The sequence below is a fragment of the Scyliorhinus canicula genome, chromosome 1 (assembly GCF_902713615.1).
Source record: "Scyliorhinus canicula chromosome 1, sScyCan1.1, whole genome shotgun sequence".
Taxonomy (NCBI): Eukaryota; Metazoa; Chordata; class Chondrichthyes; order Carcharhiniformes; family Scyliorhinidae; genus Scyliorhinus; species Scyliorhinus canicula.
The window spans coordinates 174,654,274-174,679,563 of NC_052146.1; the positions used below are offsets into that span (position 1 = coordinate 174,654,274).

At 46.7% G+C, this 25,290-nt stretch overlaps 1 protein-coding gene and 1 pseudogene across 4 annotated transcripts in view; one reads left to right on the forward strand and one right to left on the reverse strand.

Annotated features, from left to right (window-relative positions):
- Positions 1-25,290, forward strand: part of LOC119969365 (filamin-A-interacting protein 1-like) — a 307,948-nt gene that overhangs the window by 56,354 nt on the left and 226,304 nt on the right. For all 4 annotated transcript variants that reach the window (XM_038802929.1, XM_038802939.1, XM_038802921.1 and 1 more), the window contains exon 2: positions 15,936-16,208. In XM_038802929.1, the coding sequence (XP_038658857.1) occupies positions 15,942-16,208 (267 nt within the window). In that variant the 5' untranslated portion in view covers positions 15,936-15,941. The remainder of the gene's footprint in view (positions 1-15,935; positions 16,209-25,290) is intronic.
- On the reverse strand, positions 12,975-13,109 carry LOC119978733 (annotated as a pseudogene).

Here is a 25,290-nt window from a genome sequence, read left to right on the forward strand (position 1 = left end):
CAGCAGGCTCACATGTTTGGCATTTGAGCATTTCTCATGATGACATCATGCCCAAGAGGCCCAGACATGTGCGAGAGAAAAAAAAAACAGCAAGAGGAAGCAGCCACATGTCAGGAACCGATTTATTAAGAGGCAGAACAGTCAACAGGTCAACTATCCAACTGCAGGGAATTTTCCTCTAGAGCCCACCCATTAACTTGTTAAAACTTGACTTGGTAGCACTTTTGTCCTGAGGTAGGTTGTTTTATGTTTAAGCCCCAAGACTAAAGCACATATCTCGGCTGATGTTTACTTTAGCATTGATGGAATGCTACATTGGAAAAGGTATTAGCTTTTGCATGAGATGTTTATCATAGAATTTACAGAATCATACAATTTACAGTGCAGAAGGAGGCCATTCAGCCCATCGAGTCTGCACCGGCTCTTGGAAAGAGCACCCTACCTAAGGTCAACAACTCCACCCTATCCCCATAACCCAGTAACCCCACCCAACACTAAGGGCAATTTTGGACACTAAGGGCAATTTATCATGGCCAATCCACCTGACCGGCACATCTTTGGACTGTGGGAGGAAACCGGAGCACCCGGAGGAAACCCACGCACACACGGGGAGGATGTGCAGACTCCGCACAGACAGTGACCCAAGCCGGAATCGAACCTGGGACCCTGGAGCTGTGAAGCGATTGTGCTATCCACAATGCTACCGTGCTGCCCCTGCACTTGAGGCCCGACCTGTCGTTCAGTCAAATATAAAAGATCCTGGCCTGAATTGTCCGGCCGTTCGCTGGAGGTGGGATTCTCTGGTCCCGCAGGCAGCGCACTCCCACCCACGGGTTTCCCAGCGGTGTGGGGTGGCTACAATGAGAATGCCCATTGACAGCAGCGGGAGCAGAGGATCCGACCACTAGCACACTGTGCTGCTCCTCCACTCGGCTGGGAGGCTGGGGATACCCACCCACTATGGCTACTTTTCAATGAGACACCAGGGGATTTCTTGTTCTGCTGGTTCACATGGCTCCTTTACACAGGCAAAATAGTTTAATTGCTCCATCATCAGATTTTTAATTAAAGCATCATGTAAAAGAGCTGTTGGGAAAGCGGTGTTTGACCCACCAATGTAATAGCGGATTTTTCCGCTCTGTACTGCAGCACTTTGATTTAAAAATGCAGAATCACGGGACCTCCGGTGGCGGCCATGGAGTGAGTGGTCGCACATTTAGTGGCTCCCGTTTGTGCCGGTGTTTTTGGACCTTTTCCCAAGCTAATGGGCGGACTTGTTGAGGCAAAAAGGTGCAGGAGGGGTGGAAAGAGAGGGTGTCCCACCGGTGGATGGATTTGCGGACCAGGATTGTTTTAAGAGAAAGGAGCAGTTGGAGGGCGAAGCTGTACCTGCGACACAGGGGAAGGTGGCGGAGGGTAAGGGACAAGCCCTAATGTCTCAGTGGTCGATGGAGCAGCTGGTGGACTTCTTGAACGAGAAGTTTATCCAGCAGAGGAAGGAGATTCTGGAGGACCTAGCAAGGACGGTGGACCCGATTAAGGCAGGGATCAACCGCTTAGAAACGAGGCTGGAGGCTCAGAACCAGGCGATGCAGAAAGTGGAGTAGTTTTGGGGAAGCACGAGGAGCAGCTAACCTCGATGGCGGCTGAGTTGGGGCCGATGCAGGATATTCAGAGGCGGCTACAGGAGAAAGTGGAGGATTTGGAGACCTGGTCCCGGAGACAGAACCTGAGGATCGTGGGGCTGCCAGAGGGCACTGAGGGAGCGGACGCTGGCTCATACGTGGCTCGGATGTTCGAGACGTTGCTGGGAGAGGGGGCCTTTGAACGGCCCTTGGAGATGGACCTGGTGCAAAGGGCACTGATGAGGAAGCCGCAGGGGAACAAGCTGCCGAGGGCGATGGTGGTGAGGCTGCACCCGTTTTTGGATAAGGATTGGATCCTGAGGTGGGCCAGGCAGATGAGGCAGTGTACCTGGGAGTGCAGCGAACTTCGACTGTACCAGGACCTGGGGCGGAGCTGATGAAGAGGAGGGCAGGGTTCAAAAGGGTGAAGGCTGCCCTCTTTAAGAATGGAGTGAACTTCGGAATACTGTACCCGGATTGCCTCCAGGTGACTTATAAATTTTGCATCGCCTCCCTTTAGCGTCTACTAGACGCAGTGGATGTTCGCTATGATGTCCTCTACTGCCACTCTGGGCGGAGACCACCAAACAAGGTCATCAATGCAACATGGGAGGCGGTGGCAGCAGTGGTCAATGCCGACATTGTCCAAAACCCAGTGCCGAAGGAGAACAAATGATCTCCTCCTTAATGCCAAGGTACGTCACTCCTCTCATCAGTGTCAACTCACACACTAACAAACCCATCATACATCCACAGGGATCTCACTCATCACCACTCACCCTCTCTCACACACCTTCATCTCCCGTGTGGGTCATGTCCTCATCCCGGTCCTTGGACTACTCACCATCCACATGTGCTAGGCAGTGAGGAACTGGACCGTTGCAGTGGTGATCGCAAGGTTGGCAGCGCTGAACCGAATGATGATTCAGCACTGCAGCACCAATCAGAAAGCCATGCTGTGAATGACGTCTCCTGTTTCTCAGGTCTCTGCCATGCACTATGACCTATCCTTTCTTTCGCAGGCACATCTGGAAAGCAACCGAGAGGGTCCATGAGACGTCATAGAGAATCTCTACAGTGCAGAAGGAGGCCATTTGGCCCATCTAGTCTCCAACGACCCTCCTGAAGAGCACTCTACCTAGGCCCATTCCCCTGCCCTATCCCCATAACGAAGCCTAACCTGCACATCCCTGGACACTAAGGAACAATTTAGCATGGTCAACCCCCCACCTAACCTGCGCATCTTTGGGCTGTGGGAGGACATCAAAGTACCTGGAGGAAACCCACGCAGACTAAGGGGAGAAAGTGCAAACTCCACATAGACAGTTATCCAAGGCCAAAATTGAACCCTGGTCCCTGGCGCTGCGAGGCAGCATTGCTAACCACTGTGTTATTGTGCTGCCCCCGACTCCAGTCTCGGCAGCAGCACAGAAGAGGAATCTGCAGACACTGACATTGTTGACCCATCACAGCTCTCACCCACATTGTCCACCATTGCAGACACACATTCCTCAGTGTGTCCTCAATCGTGAGCAGCCACAGGGTCACAGTCTGGTGATCCACAGCAGGCAGAGGCAGGGACATCCCAAGGTGCCAGCATTCGGAGGATTGCTGGAGGCCAGGAATCCCCCAATACCAAGTCAGATGCGGAGTCTCTGGACTCAGACATGCCTCACTTGCTGGAGTTTTAAAGACAAATTCAGGAAAACCAGGAAAGTATGTCTGCTGCAGTTCTCAGGTTGCAAGGCACAATCATTGTCCATCCGCATTGAGACTGAGGTGATAGCGCTCACATGCCGATGCACTCAAGTCAACACTGGTCGTGTGGTGGCCGCCATAAAGCCTTTGGTCCAGGACATTGGTCCTGACCTGCTGTAGGAGCTGCTTCACTGAGGCACTTGCTGGTATCCATCAGTGCCAATTCTAGGGGAGGGAAGACATCTCAACTTCACTCCAGCTGCCCCTTCCACCTAAGGAGCCAGCCAGGGTCCTTGGGCACTCCTAGCAAGGAGGATGAACAGGTGCACACCCTGGACCATCTGCCCAAGTAACCCCGGGTATGTCAGTCCATCCAATTCCCCTCTTCCTGTGACTGCTTCAGCTCCAGCTCCACAGACTGAGGAGGATGGCACTGCCACACAGCAGGACCCTGAAAGCAGGCTGGGGCCCTCCAGCTCTCGGCCCACCTGCCAAGGTCCACCTGCTCCACCTCCACTTTGGATGTTGGGGATATAACAAGACCTATCGGCAAGGTTGGAAAGGCCAAGAAGGTGAAGTTGCACAACGTCGGCATAGGTGCTGATTACTTGGACATAATGTTGACCATTGTAAATACACTCCCAAGAGTGTCTCCTTGCCCATGGCTCCTTGTTATGATGAGCAGTGTTTGTGGCTGTCAGATGTGAAACCTTGGTTCCGACACAAAATGGTGTTGTAATCCAAGGCATCCTGTGCAGTGTGTAACATTCTGAACACAGTGATTGTCAAGCTTCAAGGTTACTTTCCAGATCTATGATGCCTGCACCTTACAGGATGTATGTGAAGATCTAATTCAAGTGTAATACCAGTAGCCTCAACACTAAATCGCCATTCACCAGCAATGCTGCTTTTTTCATAGAATTTACAGTGCAGAAGGAGGCCATTCGGCCCATCGAGTCTGCACTGGCTCTTGGAAAGAGCACCCTACCCAAGGTCAACACCTCCACCCTATCCCCATAACCCAGTAACCCCACCCAACACTAAGGGCAATTTTGAACACTAAGGGCAATTTATCATGGCCAATCCACCTAACCTGCACATCTTTGGACTGTGGGAGGAAACCGGAGCACCCGGAGGAAACCCACGCACACACGGGGAGGATGTGCAGACTCCGCACAGACAGTGACCCAAGCCGGAATCGAACCTGGGACCCTGGAGCTGTGAAGCAATTGTGCTAACCACAATGCTACCGTGCTGCCCTTTTCTCCTTGCCACATCGTTCTCCTGGTCACAACACAAAAATGAACACGAAATACATATTCCAAAGTAAATTCCCAAATCAATTCTTGTCATTTTGTATACAAACTTAATCTAATCAACCTTATGCATTATTTAGCATCTGCCTTCAGTGTGTGATTTGCTGTCCTAGTGTTCCTGTGTTAACTGTATATTAAAATAAAAGCAAAATCCTGCAGATCCTGGAGTCTGAAACAAAAGCAGAAAAATTCTGGAAAACCCAGCAAGTCTGGCAGCATCTGTGGAGAGAGGAAACAGTTCACTTTTTAAGTCCATACGACGCTTCTCCAGAGCTAATGAGAGGGAGAAGTGTGATGGATTATATACTGTAAAGAGGGGCGGGGCAGCTGTTGCAAAGTAGAAGGTCATTGATTGATGGGAGCTAGGAGAGAGATTGCAACAAAGTATGTAGGTCACAAGACAGAGGAAGCGTTAATGACAGGAGAAGGTGCTAGTCGTTGCATAAATGTAAGATATAAGAATGAGTTAATGGGAGAATAAAGGTCAGTGCTCAATGAAAGCAAAACCTAAGAACAAGTGGCAGATGGCCCAGTGGAGGAGGGGGAGAGGAGTATTGCATTGGGACAGAAAGTGTTTTGGATATTTTTTATAAAGGGTGAAGATGGAGGAGAAAAGCTACAGTCTCAAGCTAATGAGCTCAATGTTGAGTCCTGAAGGCTGTGACGAGCCTAGTTGGTAGAGGAGATATTGTCCCTCCAGTGTGTATTGGCTTCACTAGAGCAGTGCAGCAGGTCAAGGACCGAAGACATGTGGGCATGAGAGCAAGATGCTGAGGTAAAATGGCAAATGACAGGAGGTGGGGGTTATACTTGCGGACTGAGCCAATGTGTTCCACAAAGCAAAGATCTCAATGTAGAGGAGAATATTTGGGGCCTTGAATGGTGAGGAGTGAGGATGTAAAGTGCAGGTTTGCGCCTTCTGAGGTTGCAAGGAAAGGTGCCGTGGAAAGAGCGTAGGGGGTGATGGAGGAGTGGTCCTTGCAGAATGCTGATGGGGGGGCAGGGTGAGGGGAAGATGTGTTTTGAGGTGGCAACAGTGTATTCATCAGTAAACACCATCACTTCTGACATATGCTGGATGGATGAAGCAGCTGAACATGCTTCGGCCCGGGACAATACACTGAAGAACTCGTGAAATTATGTCTTGAGGTTGTGATCATTGGCCTCCAATAACCTCAACCATCTTCTTTTGTACAAGTTATGACTCCCGGTCAGTGGAGAGCTTGTCCCCTGATTAACTATTGACTTCAATTTGTCAGGGCTCTTTGATGACACTTGAAGCCAAATGCTGCCTTGATAACAAGGGCAGTCACTCTCACTTCGCCCCTGGAATTCAGCTCTTTTGTCCATGTTTGGACGAAGGCTGTAATGTAGTTAGGAATGAAGTAATCCTGGTGGAACCCAAACTGAGCATCAGCGAACAGTTTATGCCCAGTTTTTATGAAGGCCCGCCTTCTCAACCTTGCCCTTTGCCTGAGGTGTGGTGATCCTCAGGATAAATCACCACGAGTCAGCTCCCCTCCTGAAAGGGGAAAGCAGCCTATGATCATCTGGGACTACGGCGACTTTACCTTTACCTTTATAGTAAGTAAGTACCGCTTGTTAGGACTATCAAAGACAAGTTCCATCATAATTGAGAGTAGACAGTTGGAGGAGTATTTAGTCAGATTGGATTTTTCCTGCCTCTTTTGGACGGGATATACCCAGGCAATTTTTCACATTGCTAGATAGATACCAGTGTCTTAGCTATGCTGGAACAGCTTGGCTAGATTCTGAAGCATGAGTCTTCAAAACTACAGCTAGATTAATGTAAGGGCCGACTGGCTTTGCTGTATCAATGTACTCAATTCCTTGATATCAATTGGAGTGAATCAAATTGGCTGAAGACTGGGATCTGTGATGCTAACGTTGAGTGGCCAAGGTGAATCATTAACTTGGCACTTCTGGCTGAAGTTGCTTGCAATGTTTGAGCCTTCTCTTTTCATAGAATCACAACAGTGCAGAAGGAGGCTATTTGGCCCATCGAGTCTGCACCATCCCTCCTAAAGAGCACCCCACCTATGCCCTTGCTGTCACCTCCACCCCAACCCAATAACCTTTTTTTAAATAAATGTAGAGTACCCAATTCATTTTTTCCAATTAAGGGGTAATTTAGCACGGCCAATCCACCTACCCTGCACATCTTTGGGTTGTGGGGCTGAAACCGACGCAAACACGGGGAGAATGTGCAAACTCCACACGGACAGTGACCCAGAGCCAGGATCGAACCTGGGACCTCGCGCTGTGAGGCAGCAGGGCTAACCCACTGCGCTACTGCGCCCTTCCCATCCCCATAACCTAATAACCCTGCCTACCCTTTTGAACACTGAGGGGTAATTTATCATGGCCAATCCATCTAACCTGCATATCTTTGGACTGATATGTTTTGCACTCATATGAATAAAAAAGCAGGATATTCGCTAAATGGAGAATGACTGCAGAATGCCAAGGTGCAGAAGGATCTAGGTGTTCCCCTGCATGAGGTAGTATGCAGGTGCAGCATGCAGGCTGGACTTGTTTCCACAGGAACTTAGGAGAGTGAGGGGTTATGTGGTTGAAGTATATAAGTTGCTGAATGGTCTTGACAAGATGGACATGGAATGGATGTTTCCTCTTGTGGGTGAGTCCAGAACTTGGGGCACTGTTTTAAAGTTAGGGGTTGTCCTTATAGCACAGAGATGAGGAGAATTTGTTTCTCTAAGGAGGTTGTGCGACATTGGAACTCTCTGCCTCAGGAGGGAGTGGAGTTGGGATAATTGAGTATTTTTAAGGCCGCAGTAGATAGGTTCTTGTTCGGTGGGGGAATCAAAGGTTATCGAAGGTAAATGGGAATGTGGGACGAGAAACACAAATAGATCGGCCATAATCCTATTGAATGGCAGAACTGGCTTGAGGGGCCAAATGGCCTAATTCCGCTCCTATTTCGTATGTTTGTATATTTGGCACTGTCAGCATTGAGGATGGGAATGTTCATGGAGCCTCATCCTCCCTTTATTTGTTTAATTATCCACCCCATGATGATTGGTATGGCAATGCAGACTGGCCTTTAATAAGTGTTAGGAAGTGACCATATTAGGCCCCATGCTGATGTGTAATGTCAATGAGCAGTGCTGGCTGCATTCAGAAATCGTTATAATTAGCAGGCTGCACAAAGTTCTTGTGCTATTTGCATTACATTGAATTGTCATTTCCTTTAATGTCCCATTGTCAAGGGGTTTTCTAATTGAAACCCCATGCACGTTTGTTCAAAGAGAGCCGCTTGATACAGCTTTATCTTCAAATCATGGGTAGAGTCAAAGGAAAAGATAACAACATTAATACAAGTTAAATTAAAAAGGGAAAGATGAGATAAATTCCATAATTTACATAGTCCAATTCTTTAAATAAGAGGAACTGAAAAATATGGAAAATTTCAAGCTGTAGATCGCATTTTTTTTTTGTTCCCCAGCCAATGTTTTGAAGCTGTGGACACACATTTCTATCTTTGTTCCCTGCACCAATTGGTTTGCTATTATGGCACGAGTATAACTGTGATCATGGAAATATCATCTGTAGACCAAACTAGTCAGGCCAAGCTAATAGAGATGTTAGTGTTAATACGTCTGTGAGTGACAGAAAATGTCACACTCTAATAGACAGTGATATCATGTCCTTAGAGGGCAGCATGGTAGCACAGTGGTTAGCACTGTGGCTTCACAGCACCAGGGTCCCAGGTTCGATTCCCCGCTGGGTCACTGTCTGTGCGGAATCTGCACGTTTTCCCTGTGTCTGCGTGGGTTTCCTCCGGGTGCTCCGGTTTCCTCCCCCTAATACCGAAAGACGTGCTGTTAGGTAATTTGGACTTTCTGAATTCTCCCTCAGTGTACCCGAACAGGCGCCGGAGTGTGGCAACTAGGGGATTTTCACAGTAACTTCATTGCAGTGTTAATGTAAGCCTACTTGTGACACTAAAGATTATTATTATTATTGAAGCTTTACTTCAAACTGTTCCATGCAGTAGTGTTATATATCAGAGTAACATCATTGGCTGGTGGAATATCACATATGACGCAATGACTCATAATAATAATAATAATAATAATTGCTTATTGTCACAAGTAGGCTTCAATAATGTTACTGTGAAAAGTCCCTAGAGTGCTTTGCAGGTTTTTGTGGAGTTCACCATTGTACCCTGTTGGAGCAGCTTCTTGTGAATAAACCCCTTGAGCTTTGTGACATGCGCTCGACATGTGCCACCTCTGATTCATTCCGTTTTCGGCTACATCAAAGAACAGAACAAAAGAAAAATTGGGGGCAAGGTCTGGGCCATAAACAAAACGGGAGAAAAATGACTTTTGATGACTGTTTTGTGAGCCAGAAGTAGGAATCATCGATGGAGATCCAGGCACACACATCATCCGGAATGAGGTCAAGAAAAATATCGTCAACGTCCAGGCAAAATCATCGCTGTGGCCGGTAAAAATAACTCTCAAGTAAATATTTGGACACTGTACAGTTTGTAGCGCGGGGTTGGTGAATCATCCAACAACCGCTAGAGCAAGTAAAAGGGTTTGTCTGCTTTAAACAGAGAGAAAATAAACGGCAGAGAAGACAGGCTGAAGGCTGAGTAGCACAGATCGGGGAGCTGCAATCCAAAAATGGCAGGACAAAAAGGTGCCATGGATGTGTTTGATAAGGAGGAAGAGGCATGCTTGCTGTCTTGTATTTGGTCAGACTTTGGATGATACACTTCACAACCGATTAGTTTGTGGCATCAGGAATAAAGCCAGCCAAAGGAAATTGTTGTCTGAAGGTGCATTCACCCGAAAATCTACTATAAAAAAGTCACAACGTCTGTGGAACTTCTGAGAGAGAAGCTTTGGTGATTGGAGTTCGCGTCCATAAGATTGAGTCTGTGAGAGCAGGTCCTTCTTAAAAAATTTTTTTTAGAGTATCCAATTCTTTTTTTACAATTCAGGGGCAATTTAGCATGGTCAATCCTCCTACACTGCACATCTTTTTGGGTTCTGCGGGTGGGACCCACGCAGACACGGAAGAATGTGAAACTCCACACGGACAGTGACCCGGAGCCAGGATCGACCCCAGATCCCTGGTGCCATGAGAGAAGTAGGTCCATCAAGAACCTACATGTCAGCACTTCAACCAAGTGGGACATATGGATGGAGATTGTTGGAGAACAAATGTAAAAATTGTGGCAATGTTGGTCACATTGCCAAGGCATGTTGGTCACACCAATCTTCATCAGCACAAACAAAGTGTACCAAGAAAAATACTGCAAAGTCTACAAGGCGAGTTTACCAGTTAAATGATCTAACTGAAGACTCACTGAATACCAAAGTGTCAAATCAGTTTAAGGAAAGTAACTCGGCATTCTGCAGTATAAGGAGACCAATAAGGATTTTGGGTCTTTCCAAAATTAAATGGGAACACTATTAAGATGGAAGTGGATACGGGTGTTGCAGTATCACTTACACCTGAATCAATATACCATCAAAAATTGAAGTGCCCGCCATTGCAACCATCTGATGTGGTCTTGAGGACATATACTGAGGAGGTCATGCTGCTTCTTCTGGGTGACTGTGGGAGTTGTTGCTCTGTTTCGGTCCCAACAGCATCGCCAATACTATGGGTATTTCTATTTATCTTAGTGAACCATAAGCCTTTCCTTATATCGATCAAATGACCACACAACGAGTTAGTTCGTTCAAAAGGTGGTTTATTTACATACACAAGAGTTATCTCAACATGCAAACACAATATCTACTACGGGTAAACCACACCTATCATCTACAATAACCTATACTTAACTTCAGGGCGACCGGCACTGCGCAAATGGATACGGCCTTTATCTGGATTTCACTTGGCTGGCTCGAAGAAAGTGGCTCTGTCTCTGCTGGGCTCATCCATCAGGTAGTGATCGTTAGTCTTGAACTTAGCTGGCAGTACTTTCTGCAATTGGGCTAGCACAGGCCAGATCCAAAAGAGACAGAACACATGGCTGCGCTCTCTTTTATCCCTCTGGGATTTTGTGCTCTTTGGGGCGGTCCTTAACCTTGGACCCAATAGTTCGACAGGGCTCTGATCACTTTTCAGTTTCGGCCAATAAAGGGGCAGGTGCCTTGGTAGCTGGGCGGGTCCTTAGCGGTCATTGACCTTGGCAGTTGTGCTTTCTGAGTAAGGGGAGTGGCACCGATCAGTCTGTGCCTGTACCGGTTGCTTGATTGAAGTTCTATTGTCCTGGGAAAATAGGACATTAAAATGCAAACAAGTGCGGGGTTTGATCAGGTCTGGTTACCTGTGCTTTAGATACACATAGGCTGTGTATCTGTCTGAGTCCTGGGTTGACCATAATTCCCATGGTCCTTTGCAAGTGGCCATCTTAGATGGCTACAGAGATAACAAGCAGAAAGTGCAGTTGCTTCTTCACATTGTAAAGGAAACCTTCAAGCATTATTTGAGAGATCTTGGTTAAGTTAGATTCAGCTAAACTGGGCCATTGTAAACCAACCTGTTGATTCTATGAATGATCTTCAACCACTTCTGAGAAAGTATGTGAAAGTATACGAGGAGTCACTTAGATTCATGACTGGAGTCAAAGTGAAACAAGATAAAAGCAGGCAGCATGCGTACGTGGGTGACTGAAGATAGGAGTCATAGCGCCTATCAACATCAGCAATTGGGTAACCTCAATCGTACCTGACTTAAAGAAGAATGGTTCAGTATGAATATGTGGGGATTTCAAAACGACTATGAACCCTATATAATGTGCTGATCAATACCTGCTATCACTTATTGAAGATCTTTTCGCAGGACTCTCAGGAGACCAAATATTTAGCAAAATTGATATCTCCCAAACATATCTGCAAATAAATGTAGCTATTGAGTCTTAGCCATCAGTGACCATAACAACACACAAGGGTCTGTTTTGGTATTGGAGGAGATGGGGTAATGCCAATCAGGTGCATTGAGAAATGTACCTCCACTACAACCTTTGCATCCATGGAAATGGCCTATAGACCATGGCAAATAATCCATGTCTATTATGCGGGACCAGTCAGAGGGCACAGTTTTTGTTCATGGTTAACTTGCATTCGAAGTGGCTGGAGGTTCCACCATGAAATCTACAACTAGGGAACAGACCATAGGAAGGATTGATGAGATATTTACAAGATTCGAGCCACCTGAACAACTTGTGAGCGATATTGTTATGGAGTTCCCATCTGTTGAAATTGAGGATGACCTGAAGGGGTATGGCATCACACCCGCCTTCCTCCGAATTCTCCGTCCCCCAAAAGTTGGCGAGGCGTGAATCGTGCGGCCCGCTTCGGAGAATGGCGGGGACCGGTGCGACTCAATGGGCCCCGGTGCTGCCCGACTTCTCTGGCCCGCCATGGGCTGAAGTCCCGCTGGTTTTTTGCCAGTCCCGCCGGCGTGGGTCAGACTAGGTACCTTACCGGCGGGACATGGTGATGTAGGCGGGCTCCGGGGTCCTGGGGGAGGGCGTGGGGCGATCAGGCCCCGGGCCGTGCCCCCACGGTGGCCTGGCCCGCGATTGGGGCCCACCGATCCGCGGGTGGGCCTGTGCCGTGGGGGGCACTCTTTTCCTACGTGTCGGCCGTGTCAGCCTCCACAATGGCCAACGAGTAGGTGAACCCATCCCCCGTGCATGCGCGGGGATGACGTCAGCAGCCGCTGATGCTCCTGCGCATCTGCAGACTCTCGCCGGCCGCCAGAGTCCCTTCAGCCCCGGCTGGCGTGGCGCCAAAGGCCTTCCACGCCGGCCGGCGGGGCACAAACCACTCCGGCGCCGGCCTAGCCCCTGAAGGTGCGGAGGATTTTGGGGCGGGCCGACGCCGGAGTGGTTCACGCCACTCCGTCTCGCCGGGACCTCCGCCCCGCTGGGTCCAGGAGAGATCAGTGAGAGGGAAGAACCATTTTGACATGAACAACTCACATGAAACAGGTAATTCAAGTGAAAGAGCAGTGGCTCCTCACTTCTGTGACGCAGGCCAACCTTGATGTTGGTGACAGCTCTCTCCTCAGTTAACCCTTCAATCTCCGTTTTGTTAGCGGCGAGATGCTGAGGCACGAATCAGATGATGATACAGCCAGTAATGGCGAGAAGCTCGTGGGGACTAATTTACAGCAATATGTGCCGTTAAATACAGGCCATGATCTTGTCAATGCAGCCTTTGAGAAACACTGCACTAATTGCGCCCAAAATGACACAATTTTCCTGTTAAATCGCACCCAAAATCTCATCAGTGGGAAGCTACGGATGCCAATTTGATTCCGCCAGGTTTCAGGACCTGCTCACTCCATACCACAAATTTTGCAGTCAAGCATCCCGCATTTGGGGACATCGCAGGTGTCAGCACACCTGAAGTGCAATGGGCTAGTCGTGGGCCAACCACCCCTGCCAGGTAAGTATCACACAGTAACTCATTTTGAAACCTACAAATATGTTTGTACAAAGTGTCCCGGAGTGACACCGAGTTATATCTCACTTAGCATGTTACCTTGGATTCCACCCAACTACCCTGCCTGTGAATAAACAGCAATGGCACCTGCAGTCCACTGAGCAATTCTGTATCGTTTGTTTAAATTATAACATGGTAGATTGGTTACATGTTATAATCAAAGTGTTCAGGCAACCATAAAACAAAGAGTTAGGGCGAAATTCTCCGACCCCACGCAGGGTCGCAGAATCGCCCGGGGCCGCCGAAACTCCCGCCCCCGCCGTGGCAGAAATTCTCCGCCACCCGGGAATTGGCGGGGGCGGGAATCACCCCACGCCGATCGGCGAGCCCCCTGCGGCGATTCTCCGGCCCGCGATGGGCCGAAGTCCCGCCGCTGAGAGGCCTCTCCCGCTGCCGTGGTTTGAACCACCTCTGGTGGCGGCGGGATCGGCAGCGCGAGCAGGCCCCTGGGGTCCTGGGTGGGGCGCGGGGCGATCGGGCCCCGGGAGGTGCCCCCACGGTGGCCAGGCCGTCTTTCTCTTCCACCGCCGCCAATGCCTCCACCATGGCGGAGGCGGAAAAGAATCCCCCAGCGCGCATGCGCCGGTGGTGACGTCAGCGGCAAAGGCCTTTCAGGCAGCCCCGGCGCTGGGCGGCGGCCGTCAAAGGCTGCTGGTGCCGGTTTTGGCGCGAGTCGGCGTGGTGCCAATCGCTCCGGCGCGGGCCTAGCCCCCAAAGGTGCGGAGAATTCTGCACCTTTGGGAAGGCCCGACGCCGGAGTGGTTGGCACCACTCTGCTACGCCGGGACCCCCCTCCCCGCCGGGTAGGGGAGAATCCCGCCCCTACTCTGAGATTTATGTAATTCCTTTGAACACAATTCAAGCAAAATAATTTTTTGAATAAACATTTTCTAACCTTGAAGACACCGATGCTGTCTGATTAGCGCAAGGGCAGCTCATCATACTCTGTATGAGTGAATATCTTGAGGGCCGGAATTCTTCATCTGTTGGGATTCCTTTTTCCCGTTGGCAGCACACCACCACCCATGGGCTTCCCGGTGGCATGGGGTGGCTTCAATGGAAATTCCCATTGACAAGCGGTGGGAGTAGAGAGTCCCGCCACCAGCGAAGGGAGCATCTCCGGAAAACACATGTCCGGGGCTCCAAAGAATCCCGCCCCTTGTCAGTCATACAAAAAAATTAATAAATGTGATTGTATTGGATTTGGATTTTTTTCTGCGAGCAGCTCAAACAGATCATTTAGTACATGAAAAGAAAATACATAATAGGGCAACACAGGGTACACAATGTAACTACATAGACACCAGCATCTGGTGAAGTATATCGGAGTGTAGTATTAATGAGGTCAGTCCATAAGAGGGTCATTTTGGAGTCCGGTAACAGCGGAGAAGAAGCTGTTTTTGAGCCTGTTCGTGCGTGTTCTCAGACTTCTGTACCTCCTGCCTGATGGAAGAGGTTGGAAGAGTGAGTAAACCGGGTGGGAGGGATCTTTGATTATGCTGCCCGCTTTCCCCAGGCAGCGGGAGGTGTAGATAGAGTCAATGGATTGGTGGCGGGTTTGTGTGATGGACTGGGCGGTGTCTATGACTCTGAAGTTTTTTGCGGTCTTGGGCCGAGCAGTTGCCATACCAGGCTGTGATACAACCAGATAGGATGCTTTCTATGGTTTATCTGTAAACGTTGGTAAGAGTCAATGTGGACAGGACAAATTTCCTTAGTTTCCTGAGGAAACATAGGTGCTATGGTGCTTTCTGGGTGGTAGCGTCGACTTGGGTGGACCAGGACGGATTTCTGGTGATGGGCACACCTAGGAATTTGAAGCTGTCAACCATCTCCACCTCAGCCCCGTTGATGCAGACAGCGGTGTACACGATACTTTGCTTTCTGAAGTCAATGACCAGTGATGGAACCATCAATTCAGCGAACACGTGTAGTTGGATCAGAACAGAGGCTTTAATACACTTACAACAGAGCCAGCCTATTCGTCGTTGAACTTCAGATGAACTGCAGGCTGGCTCTAAGGCACTGATCTTTATACATCGGTCCCAGGGGGAGAAGCCCTGGGCGGAGCCAAGGGAGGAGCTCAGTACAAACTCTCGCGTGCTCCCAGAGCGACTCTCCCTGGTGGTCGGATAGTGCAACTGCACTTACAATGGTGGATAGTGAACACATATACACGGAGTTATATTGGCAACTATATACAGCATTGATCTTACAACGGGTAGATAACAAACATATATACATGGAGTGATATTGGCAACTATATATAGTGTGAATCACATTCACCACAACCAGCTCTTTAGTTTGCTGGCATTGAGGGGGAGATTGTTGTTGTTACACCACTCTACTAGGTTCTCTTTCTCCCTCCTGTATTCTGACTCATCGTTGTTGATATATAAATAACGCACTTAAATTTAAATTGCCACTAAAACCAGGGCTTTACATCATCTAGAGAACACAAGACTTGTGCTGAGTATTTCAACTGGGACCCGTTCAGGTCCTACCTAAAAGAACATGAGTTACAGATTAAGGGATGAAGGGAAATAAGTACCAGTGCAGGAGGCAGCGTGGCTGAATATATAGGCCATTTAAATTAGTCAACTGTGCTGTATTTCTGACCGAAAATGGAATTAGCATTTGCAAAAGTATTACAGACTCTTCATTTTTAGAAATTCTAATTATTTTTTGTTTTGATTTTAACCAGAAAATGGACTTTGAAATTATTGTCGATTTATAATGAAGTGGCCACTTATCCCTGTATGTTTTCTCCAATATAGGTTGGGATGAGGTCTCGAAGCAGTGGAGAATCTCCGTCCCATGGACGTTCTTCTGGTGATAACAATCATGAAGATGAAGAAAGTACTTCTAAAGGCAGCAAAAAGAAAAAGAAAACTCACCGTCAGAATGATGGAGAGAAGTCAGTGGGGGTGCCCAGCCCCGTAAAGAAACAGCAGAAACCTTTTGAAGAAAGTGAGCGAAGAAAGAAGTTACTGGAGCTCTCCAAAGATGATCTTCTGCGTTTGCTCAGTGTAATGGAAGGAGAAATAGAGGTGAGATGTAACAATGTCTTTAACATTTACAAGCTCATATTGTAGGTTACAAACTACTGTCAAATGATGAACCAGAGCATTTGAAATGCAATGTATGTTGACATCCTGTTGAAGTGCTAATCTTGTACGTCGAGCAAATTCAGGGTGAACGTCGTCAGTTGACTATTGCCACATGCTTTTAGGGTCAGTGTGAGCAGAGACCTGGAACCATGTTGTTCCCTTGGATGCAATGAGTGTTATGGGCTTGGAAGACTGGAAAAGAGAAGAGAGAAAATCATTTGGAATGAAAGAGAAGGGCATATGTACCCCAAAGAACAAACTGTAATTCATTCAAAGTCCCATAAAAATATGACCATATTACTATAATACTGCTTAAAAAGAGAGACATACTGTTGAAGCTTTTCATCTTGCACTTATCAGGATAGATGCAAGAATGCCAAATTTCTAAGGCGGCAACAATTTATACTGCATGAGAAAAAGGGTCCTGATCGGTTGGCAAACTGGTTCTGATTGGCCAAGGTATTGCAATGGTGAATGCACCTGGGAGCTATTGTCCCCCATTCTTTTGTTTATTCAAAAAAGATGCACTGCACCTTAGTACTGATGAGTGCAAGTTGAAAAGCATTGACAGTATGTCTCTTTCTTCAGCAATACTCAGGTTCTGTACCACTAAGAGACTATAACTGCTATAATTAGACCATAAGACCATAAGACATAGGAGCAGAATTAGGCTACTTGGTCCATCGAATCTGCTCCGCCATTCAATCATGACTGATATTTTCTCATCCCAATTCCCCTGCCTTCTCCCCATAACCCCTGATCCCCTTCTTAATCAAGAACCTATCTATCTCTGTCTTAAAGACACTCAGTAACTTGGCCTCCACTGCCTTCTGTGGTAAAGAGTTCCACAGATTCACCACCCTCTGGCTGAAGAAATTCCTCCTCATCTCTGTTTTAAAAGATCGTCCCTTTAGTCTGAGATGGTGTCCTCTGGTTCTAGTTTTTCATACAAGTGGAAACATCCTCTCCACGTCCACTCTATCCAGGCCTCCCAGTATCTTGTACGTTTCAATAAGATCCCCTCTCATCCTTCTAAAGCCCAACGAGTACAGACTCAGAGTCCTCAAACGTTCCTCATATGACAAGTTCTTCATTCCAGGGATCATTCTTGTGAACCTCCTCTGGACCCTTTCCAAGGCCAGCACATCCTTCCTTAGATACAGGGCCCAAAACTGCTCACAATACTCCAAATGGGGTCTGACCAGAGCCTTATACAGCCTCAGAAGTACATCTCTGATCTTGTATTCTAGCCCTCTTGACATGAATGCTAACATTGCATTTGCCTTCTTAACTGCCGTCTGAACTTGCACATTAACCTTAAGAGAATCGTGAACAAGGATTCCCAAGTCCCTTTGTGCTTCTGCTTTCTGAAGCATTTCCCCATTTAGAAAATAGTCTATGTCTAATTCCTCCTTCCAAAGTGCATAACCTCACACTTTTCCACATTGTATTCCAGCTGCCATTTCTTTGCCCACTCTCCTAGACTGTCCAAGTCCTTCTGCAGCCCGCCTGCTTCCTCAATACAACCTGTCCCTCTACAGATCTTTGTAACAGTGCCTCCAGTACTTTCTTCCAACTTATTAATGTATATTGTAAAAAGTTGTGGTCCCAGGACAGACCCCTGAGGCACACCACTAGTCACCAGCTGCCATCCTGAAAAAGACCCCTTTAGCCCCACTCTGCCTTCTGCCAGTCAGCCAATCCTCTATCCATGTCAGGATCTTACCCTGAACACCATGGGCTCTTAACTTATTTAACAGTCTCCTATGTGGCACCTTGTCAAAGGCCTTCTGGAAATCTAAATAATTCACGTCCACTGATTCTCCTTTGTCTAACTTCCTTGTTGCCTCCTCAAAGAACTCTAACAGATTTGTCAGACACGACCTCCCTTTGACAAATCCAAGTCTGTGCTGACTTAGTCCTATTTTATCATGCACTTCCAAGTGTTTCGCGATCTCATCTTTAATAACAGACTCTAAAATCTTACCAATGACCAAAGTCAGGCTAACCGGCCTATAATTTCCCATCTTCTGCCTCCCTCCCTTCTTAAACAGTGGTGTTACATTAGCCACCTTCCAGTCCTCTGGGAATCATCATTAATGCCTCCACAATTTCCTCAGCTATCTCTTTTAGGACCCTGGGGTGTAGTCCATCTGGTCCAGGTGACTTATCCACTTTCAGTTTCCCCAGAACCTTCTCCTTAGTAATGGTCACTGCACTCACCTCTGCCCCCTTGGTTCTCCTGGAGCTCTGGCATCCCACTGATGTCTTCCACCATGCAGACTGATGCAAAGTACCGTCTGCCAGTTCGTCTTCTCCAGCCACATTTTCTAGTGGTCCAATGTCTATTTTTGCCTCTCTCATGCCTTTTATATATTGAAAAAATCTCTTTCTATCTTCCTTTATATTACCAGCTAACTTGCACTCGTACTTCATCTTCTCCCCCCTTATTGCTTTTTTAGTTGTCCTATGCTCGATTTTAAAGGCTTCCCAATCCTTTGGTTTTCCACTAAATCTCGCCACTTTGTATGCTTTTTCTTTAGCCTTTATGCTGTCCTTGACATCCCTCGTCAGCCACGGATGCCTTATCCTCCCCCTCAGCATGTTTCCTCCTCCTTGGGATGGATTTCTGTTGTGCCTCCCTAATAACCCCCAAAACTCCTGTCATTGCTGTTCCACTGTCTTCCCTGCTCGGCTCCTTCTCCAATCAACTCTGGCCAGCTCCTCCCTCATGTCTTTGTAGTTACCCTTATTTAATTGTAATACCGTTACATCTGATTGCAGCTTCTCCCTTTCAAACTGCAGGGTAAATTCTATCATATTATGGTCACTGCTCCCTAAGGGTTCCTTCACCTTAAGTTCCCTAATCAAGACTGCCTCCCAAGTCCACAATTGCCTGTTCCCTAGTAGGCGCTGTCACAAGCTGCTCCAAAAAAACATCTCTTAGATATTCCACAAATTCCATTTCTTGGGATCCACTATCAACCTGATTTTGCCAGTCCACGTGCATATTGAAGTCCCACATGATTACTGTAATATTGCCTATTTTTACATTCCTCTTCTATCTCCTGTTTATTTTCTGCCCAACATCCTGACTACCGCTAGGGGGCCTGTACATAACTCCGATCAGGGTCATTTTACCTTTGCGATTCCTCAACTCCACCCACAGACATTCTATGCCTTCTGATCCTGAGCTAAGTCTCAGCCAGGGGAACACTTAAAAATGTTCAGGATAACTCACAGTTTTTTTTAAATAAATTTAGAGTACCCAATTATTTTTCCAATTAAGGGGCAATTTAGCGTGGCCAATCCACCTACCCTGCACATCTTTGGGTTGTGGGGGTGAAACCCACGCAGACACAGGGAGAATGTGCAAACTCCACACGGACAGTGACCCAGGGCCGGGATTCGAACCTGGGTCCTCAGCGCCGTAGGCAGCAATGCTAACCACTGTGCCACCGTGCTTCCCCGGATAACTCACAGTTATGATAGTAGTTTTATCACAATATGGAAACATTGACCACGACCACATCAAGAAAGTATTAACGGAATCTATTTTAAAAATAAATTTAGAGTGCCCAATTAATTTTTCCAATCAAGGGGCAATTTAGTGTGGCCAATCTACCTAGCCTGCACATCTTTTGGGTTGTGGTGGAAAAACCCACGCAAACACGGGGAGAATGTGCAAACTCCACATGGACAGTGGAGCCAGGATCGAACCTGGGACCTCAGCGCCGTGAGGCAGCAGAGCTAACCACTGTGCCACCGTGCTGCCCGTATTAACGGAATCGTAATCAAAATATTAAGTAGCATCTGGTATACATGGATACTGTTGCTCATTTTCGATCCCAACAGCATCGCCAATACTGTTGCTAATATTAATGATAATGTTGATGAACCACAAGCCTTCCCTTATATCGATCAGATGACCACACAACCAGTTAGTTCGTTCAAAAGATGGTTTATTTATATACACAAGAGTTGCCTCGACATGCAAACACAATATCTACTACGAGTTAAACTACACCTATCAGCTACAATAACCTAACTTCAGGGTGACCGGAACTGTGCAAGTGGATAAGGCCTTTATCTGGATTTCACTTGGCTGGTTCGAAGAAAGCGGCTCTGTCTCTGCTGGGGTCATCCGTCAGGTAGCGATCTTTGGTCTTGAATTTGGCTGGCTGTTCCCGCTGCAGTTGGCTGGCACAGGCCGGATCCAAAAGAGACAGAACACATGGCTGTTTCCTCTTTTATCCCTCTGGAATTTTGCGCTCTTTAGGGCGGTCCTTAACCTTGGACCCAATTGTTCGGCAGGGCTCTGATCACTGTCTTCGATTTCAGCCAATAAAGGGGAGGATGCCTTGGTAGCTGGGTGGGTCCTTAGCGGTCATTGACCTTGGCAGTTGTGCTTTCTGAGTAAAGGGAGTGGTGCCGACAGTCTGTGGCAGCACCGGTTTCTTGAATGGAGTTCTATTGTCCTGGGAAAATGGGCCATTGAAATGTAAACAAGCGGGAGTTTCGATCAGGCTTGGTTACCTGCGTTTCAAATACACATAGGCTCTGTCTGAGTCCTGGGTTGGTCATAATTCCCATGGTCCTTTGTAGGTGGCCATCTTAGATGGTTACAATATTGAACAAAGGCCTACCCATATAGTTTGAGAAATATTTTCTTGGCATTAAACATCGTACAAAAGTTAAGAAGAGACTTGCATTTATATGGTGACTTTCACATCCTTTAGGACAATGCAAAATGCTTTACTGCTAATTAATTATTTCTGATGTTTCGTCATTGTATTTCTGTGGACAGGTCTGCAAATTGCATGCAGTAAAATTACATTGACACCACTGTGATGACTTACCACTTAATCTATTTGGATATTGTTGACTGAGAGATAATGGTAGTCAGAACCCTGGGAAAAATAAAAACTCTGCTCTTCTTCAAATACTATTGTGGGATTTTTATGCCTGCCTGAATAGGCAGATGAGAACTTGGTCTCATAACCTATGTATAAGAGTGCAGCACACTCCAGTACACAGCTGGAACATGTCCTGAAATGAGCCTTTGATCTACAATTCTCTGCTGTACTGCTCAGTAATTCATTGAATGCCATTCAGCTCACGTTGTGGCCGGTCCATCAGTTCTACACATTACATATTAACAATATACTTCAAAACTATTAATCCTATTATGGCTAGTGTCATGAGTGCAGTGACACCATAGTAACTACTACATGCCATAACAAACTATTGTCCAATGGACCTGAAGGTTGAGTTAAAAGTGAGTTCAAACTTAAATTTGATGTGTCTATGCTCAGATTGTGAAAGGCTGTACATAAATGTAAATCAGCCCGACCTTGCAGCAATTTTATGCTATGGTGGACAAGGCCTTGGATGGGAGGTCCACCCTTTTCCCCGGTGAGGCCATAAGGACTGTTTTCCTCCCAGTATCAATTTTTAGGTTATTGAAGGGGCGGGGGGAGGGGGTGGGGGGGGGGGGGGAGGAGGGGGGGTGAGCCTCTACATCCCCTGGCCTGTCTCCCAAAATCTCTTTGCCCCCTCATGACCCGCAAGGCCTTCCCTACCCTCCCTGCCCTGAGACCTGGGTCTCCGGTTCTCAGGACCTAGTCTCAGGCAGCTCCATGCAGTTCCTCTTCCAGCTACTGCGGCATTGTTGCTGGAGGGACTGGAGAACCTCCAGCCAATTAGACTGGTCAACCCATCTCCAGGGTGGTCTTCCACCTGAGTGAGGGGTGGAAGTCCTGCCTAATGCCAATCAATCCTCTTCAAGGAGTAAAGTGGCAGCAGGGGCATTCGGAGTCAGCTGGGATGATTTCCTGCCATCCCAAAAATTCAGGCCTAGTTACTCACACGTGCCCAAACTTCCAAAGTTGCTGTCAGTGCCTCCAACATTTCACTATCATTCCCACAGCAAATTCCAGACCAATGAATACCAGATCGTAATAATTCCGACATGACGCGCAATCGATAACCTTGGTTAGAAAATGTTGCGTGAATGTTTTTCTGTTGGCTGACTGCTGACAACCCAAGTCACCCAGTAGACACAACTACTTTGACAACTTCATTTTAATGTTCACAGACTCACCTACTATCGTGAAGATCATATCAACTATTGCAGGCTCTTTCACATGCTCCTGCATTTGGTTACCTCCATGAGTTACTCTATAGACAATGTTGTTTGTGCTGAGGTGGCCAAGAATAGTTCTGGCCAAGTAGAAGTTTGAGAACAGTGCTGAACTTCAGCGCCAAGAGAGTATGATCTCATCCTCAAGTAGACGTAGGTCTTTTCCATGGAGGTCAAACACTATCTGCAAAGTGCAGGCCTCAGATTCACAAAATGAGTGTTACTGTTGGCAAGGAAATGCTCCCTAAAGGCTCCACAAACAGCAGCTATTAATCCACAGTCATACCCACACTGATTTAATATGTTTCCTGGTCAGAGACCTGAAAGGAAACAGGAAACAACGTGTAGTTTTTTTTTCTGACCAGAATCCTCAGCCGTCGCTTCTCCTTTTGGTAATGGAGGGTCATTTCCAAGCACTTGACTCCCATGAGCAATACGCATCCATCTGGATCTATATTTATTGGGCACATGCTTTGCCTTTTCTGGAAAGGCCAAGTGAAGAACGCCAGGAGAGTTTGGGTCTGTCTTATCCCACTGAAAATTTTCAAATGTAGGAGGGAAAAAAGGACTGTGTTTTGTTTGAAAACATTTGGGAATCACACAGAGCAAATGACTTGGCTTGCTGGAGGTGTGATGAGAATGTTAAGTTGCAGGACCTGCTTTTTATCAAACTTCAGAACATTATTGGGGCATAAATTTTCCCTGTGATTGGCCATACAGCAAACCACAAGGCGTCAGAGTTGTACAGCTCTTGGGATTTAACACTTTTAATTTTAATGGAGAAGTGTGTTACTCAATGCTGCAATCCAGAGGTAAAATAAAACACCAGGGATGCGAAAAATTGCAGCAGGTGAAGAGGAGACAGCGGATGGGTGGGGTTGAGGGGGTCTTTGATTCATGTTTTCTTATCAGCACCACTGAACAAGCATGGATCTCAAAAGGGTCGCGCTGCACAACATCATTAATGATGTGAATCTTTTAGAGGCCTCAAGATTATCTGAAGCCACTTCAGCCACTCACGTGAATCATTAAAAGTATCAGCATTCTACAATTAGTGACCACTTTTTAAAGGTAAGAATAGGAAGGATATCCCAATAGCTCAAATAGAAAGCAATTTAAACAAGATTGTTTGCTTTGAATTTCTTTAAAAACAAATAAAAAATAATTTAGAAAAATGGACATTATAGTTAATCAATATATTAAACTTAATCAATAGAGGCTTTCAAAGGGGATTTATGGCAGAATCTTAAGGGGAAAATGTGCAGGGCTATGTGGAGAAGGCAGGGCAGTGGCACTCAGTAAATTGCTCCGGCATAGAGCTAGAACAGGCATGATAGGCTGAACGACCTCCTCATGTTTTCAATATTTTCACTGATTCCCAAGCAAAGGCTTCTTTTAATCTGATCAACTCAAGAGACTCGACAAATATTGTGACAGCTCAGATGAGCAGTCCTCAAACATCATTACAGTAAATGCAAAAATAAGGACCACTTAAACTATAGCATATTTAGCTGAATGTAACATCATGAAAGCTCTCCTGCCAAAAGACGGTCCACGAACACCACCTCCAGGTAACTTGCGTTCCCTAGAGATACAGATGTCACTCAATGCACTGAAGTAGTGCCACTTTGTGACCATAATTCAAAGGTGCGATGTACACAAGAGAAAAGGAAACTATTGTGACATCGTCACAAGAGAGAATATGCTATTGAGAAAGTAGTCAGGATGGGCAGCACAGTGGCAGAGTGGTTAGCACTGCTGCCTCACGACGCCGAGGTCCCAGGTTCGATCCCGGCTCTGGGTCACTGTCTGTGTGGAGTTTGCATATTCTCCCTGTGTTTGCGTGGGTTTTGCCCCCACAACCCAAAGATGTGCAAGGTAGGTGGATTGGCGACGCTAAATTGCCCCTTAATTGGAAAAATGAATTGGATACTCTAAATTTATTTTTAAAAAGGGTAATTAGTCAGGATGTAAACCATTTGACCAGCATACATTGTTCCGAGAAACTTTCAGATTAGCTAGCAGCATGTGATGTGAAGAAATTGCAGCTGTATTTTCTTGTTAACAATAGCTGTCACATCTTTATAGTAAATATGTCTGATGAGTAATTCAGTACGACATCTTCAAGTAAAACATATCTAAATTTAGTTTACCAGTCCTGTGTGAGATTTTCAAGTTTTTATTAAGCAAACATAGAAATACAATAGAAAGAACTTCAGAATCTCTCCTTTAGAACAGAGTCCGAATTGTGGCCCACACTGTCCATGAGCCCAATGGCCGTGCTTGCTGGTCAAAGAGATACTGAGAAAGTCATTGTTGTACCTGGTTCCCTCACTTGATGCCAACGCTGAACCACATGCGCCAAGAAATTCAGATATGATCTAATTCTAGTCGATACTGAGTCAACATATCTCAGCCTGGGCAACTATGGGGATGTTCAGTGTCTCTTATGTTAATATCAATGCCTCAAAAGTAATTAATTGGCTGTAATGTGTTTTGAGATATCCTGAGGTCATATAAGACTTGTATAAATGCCAGCTCTTTCCTTCTTAGGCTAGAGAGTGGTGAAAAGCTGTGAGTGTTCATACAACTCATCACTATCCAATGTTCCCGACCATGAAACTGTGTGAGTGTTGATTTCTTGGCTTATACATTTAAAAACCTACATCCAAACTTCAACATGAATTAGAATTTTGAATGGTGAGGGATTACATTAAAGAACATTACTTCCATCGTAACGTCAGGAGTGTGGCAGCACAGTAGCAGAGTGGTTAGCACTGTGGCTTCACAGCGTCAGGGTCCCAGGTTCAATTCTTGGCTTGGGTCACTGTCTGCGGAGTCTGCACGTTCTCACTGTGTCATTGCTGGTTTCCTCCGGGT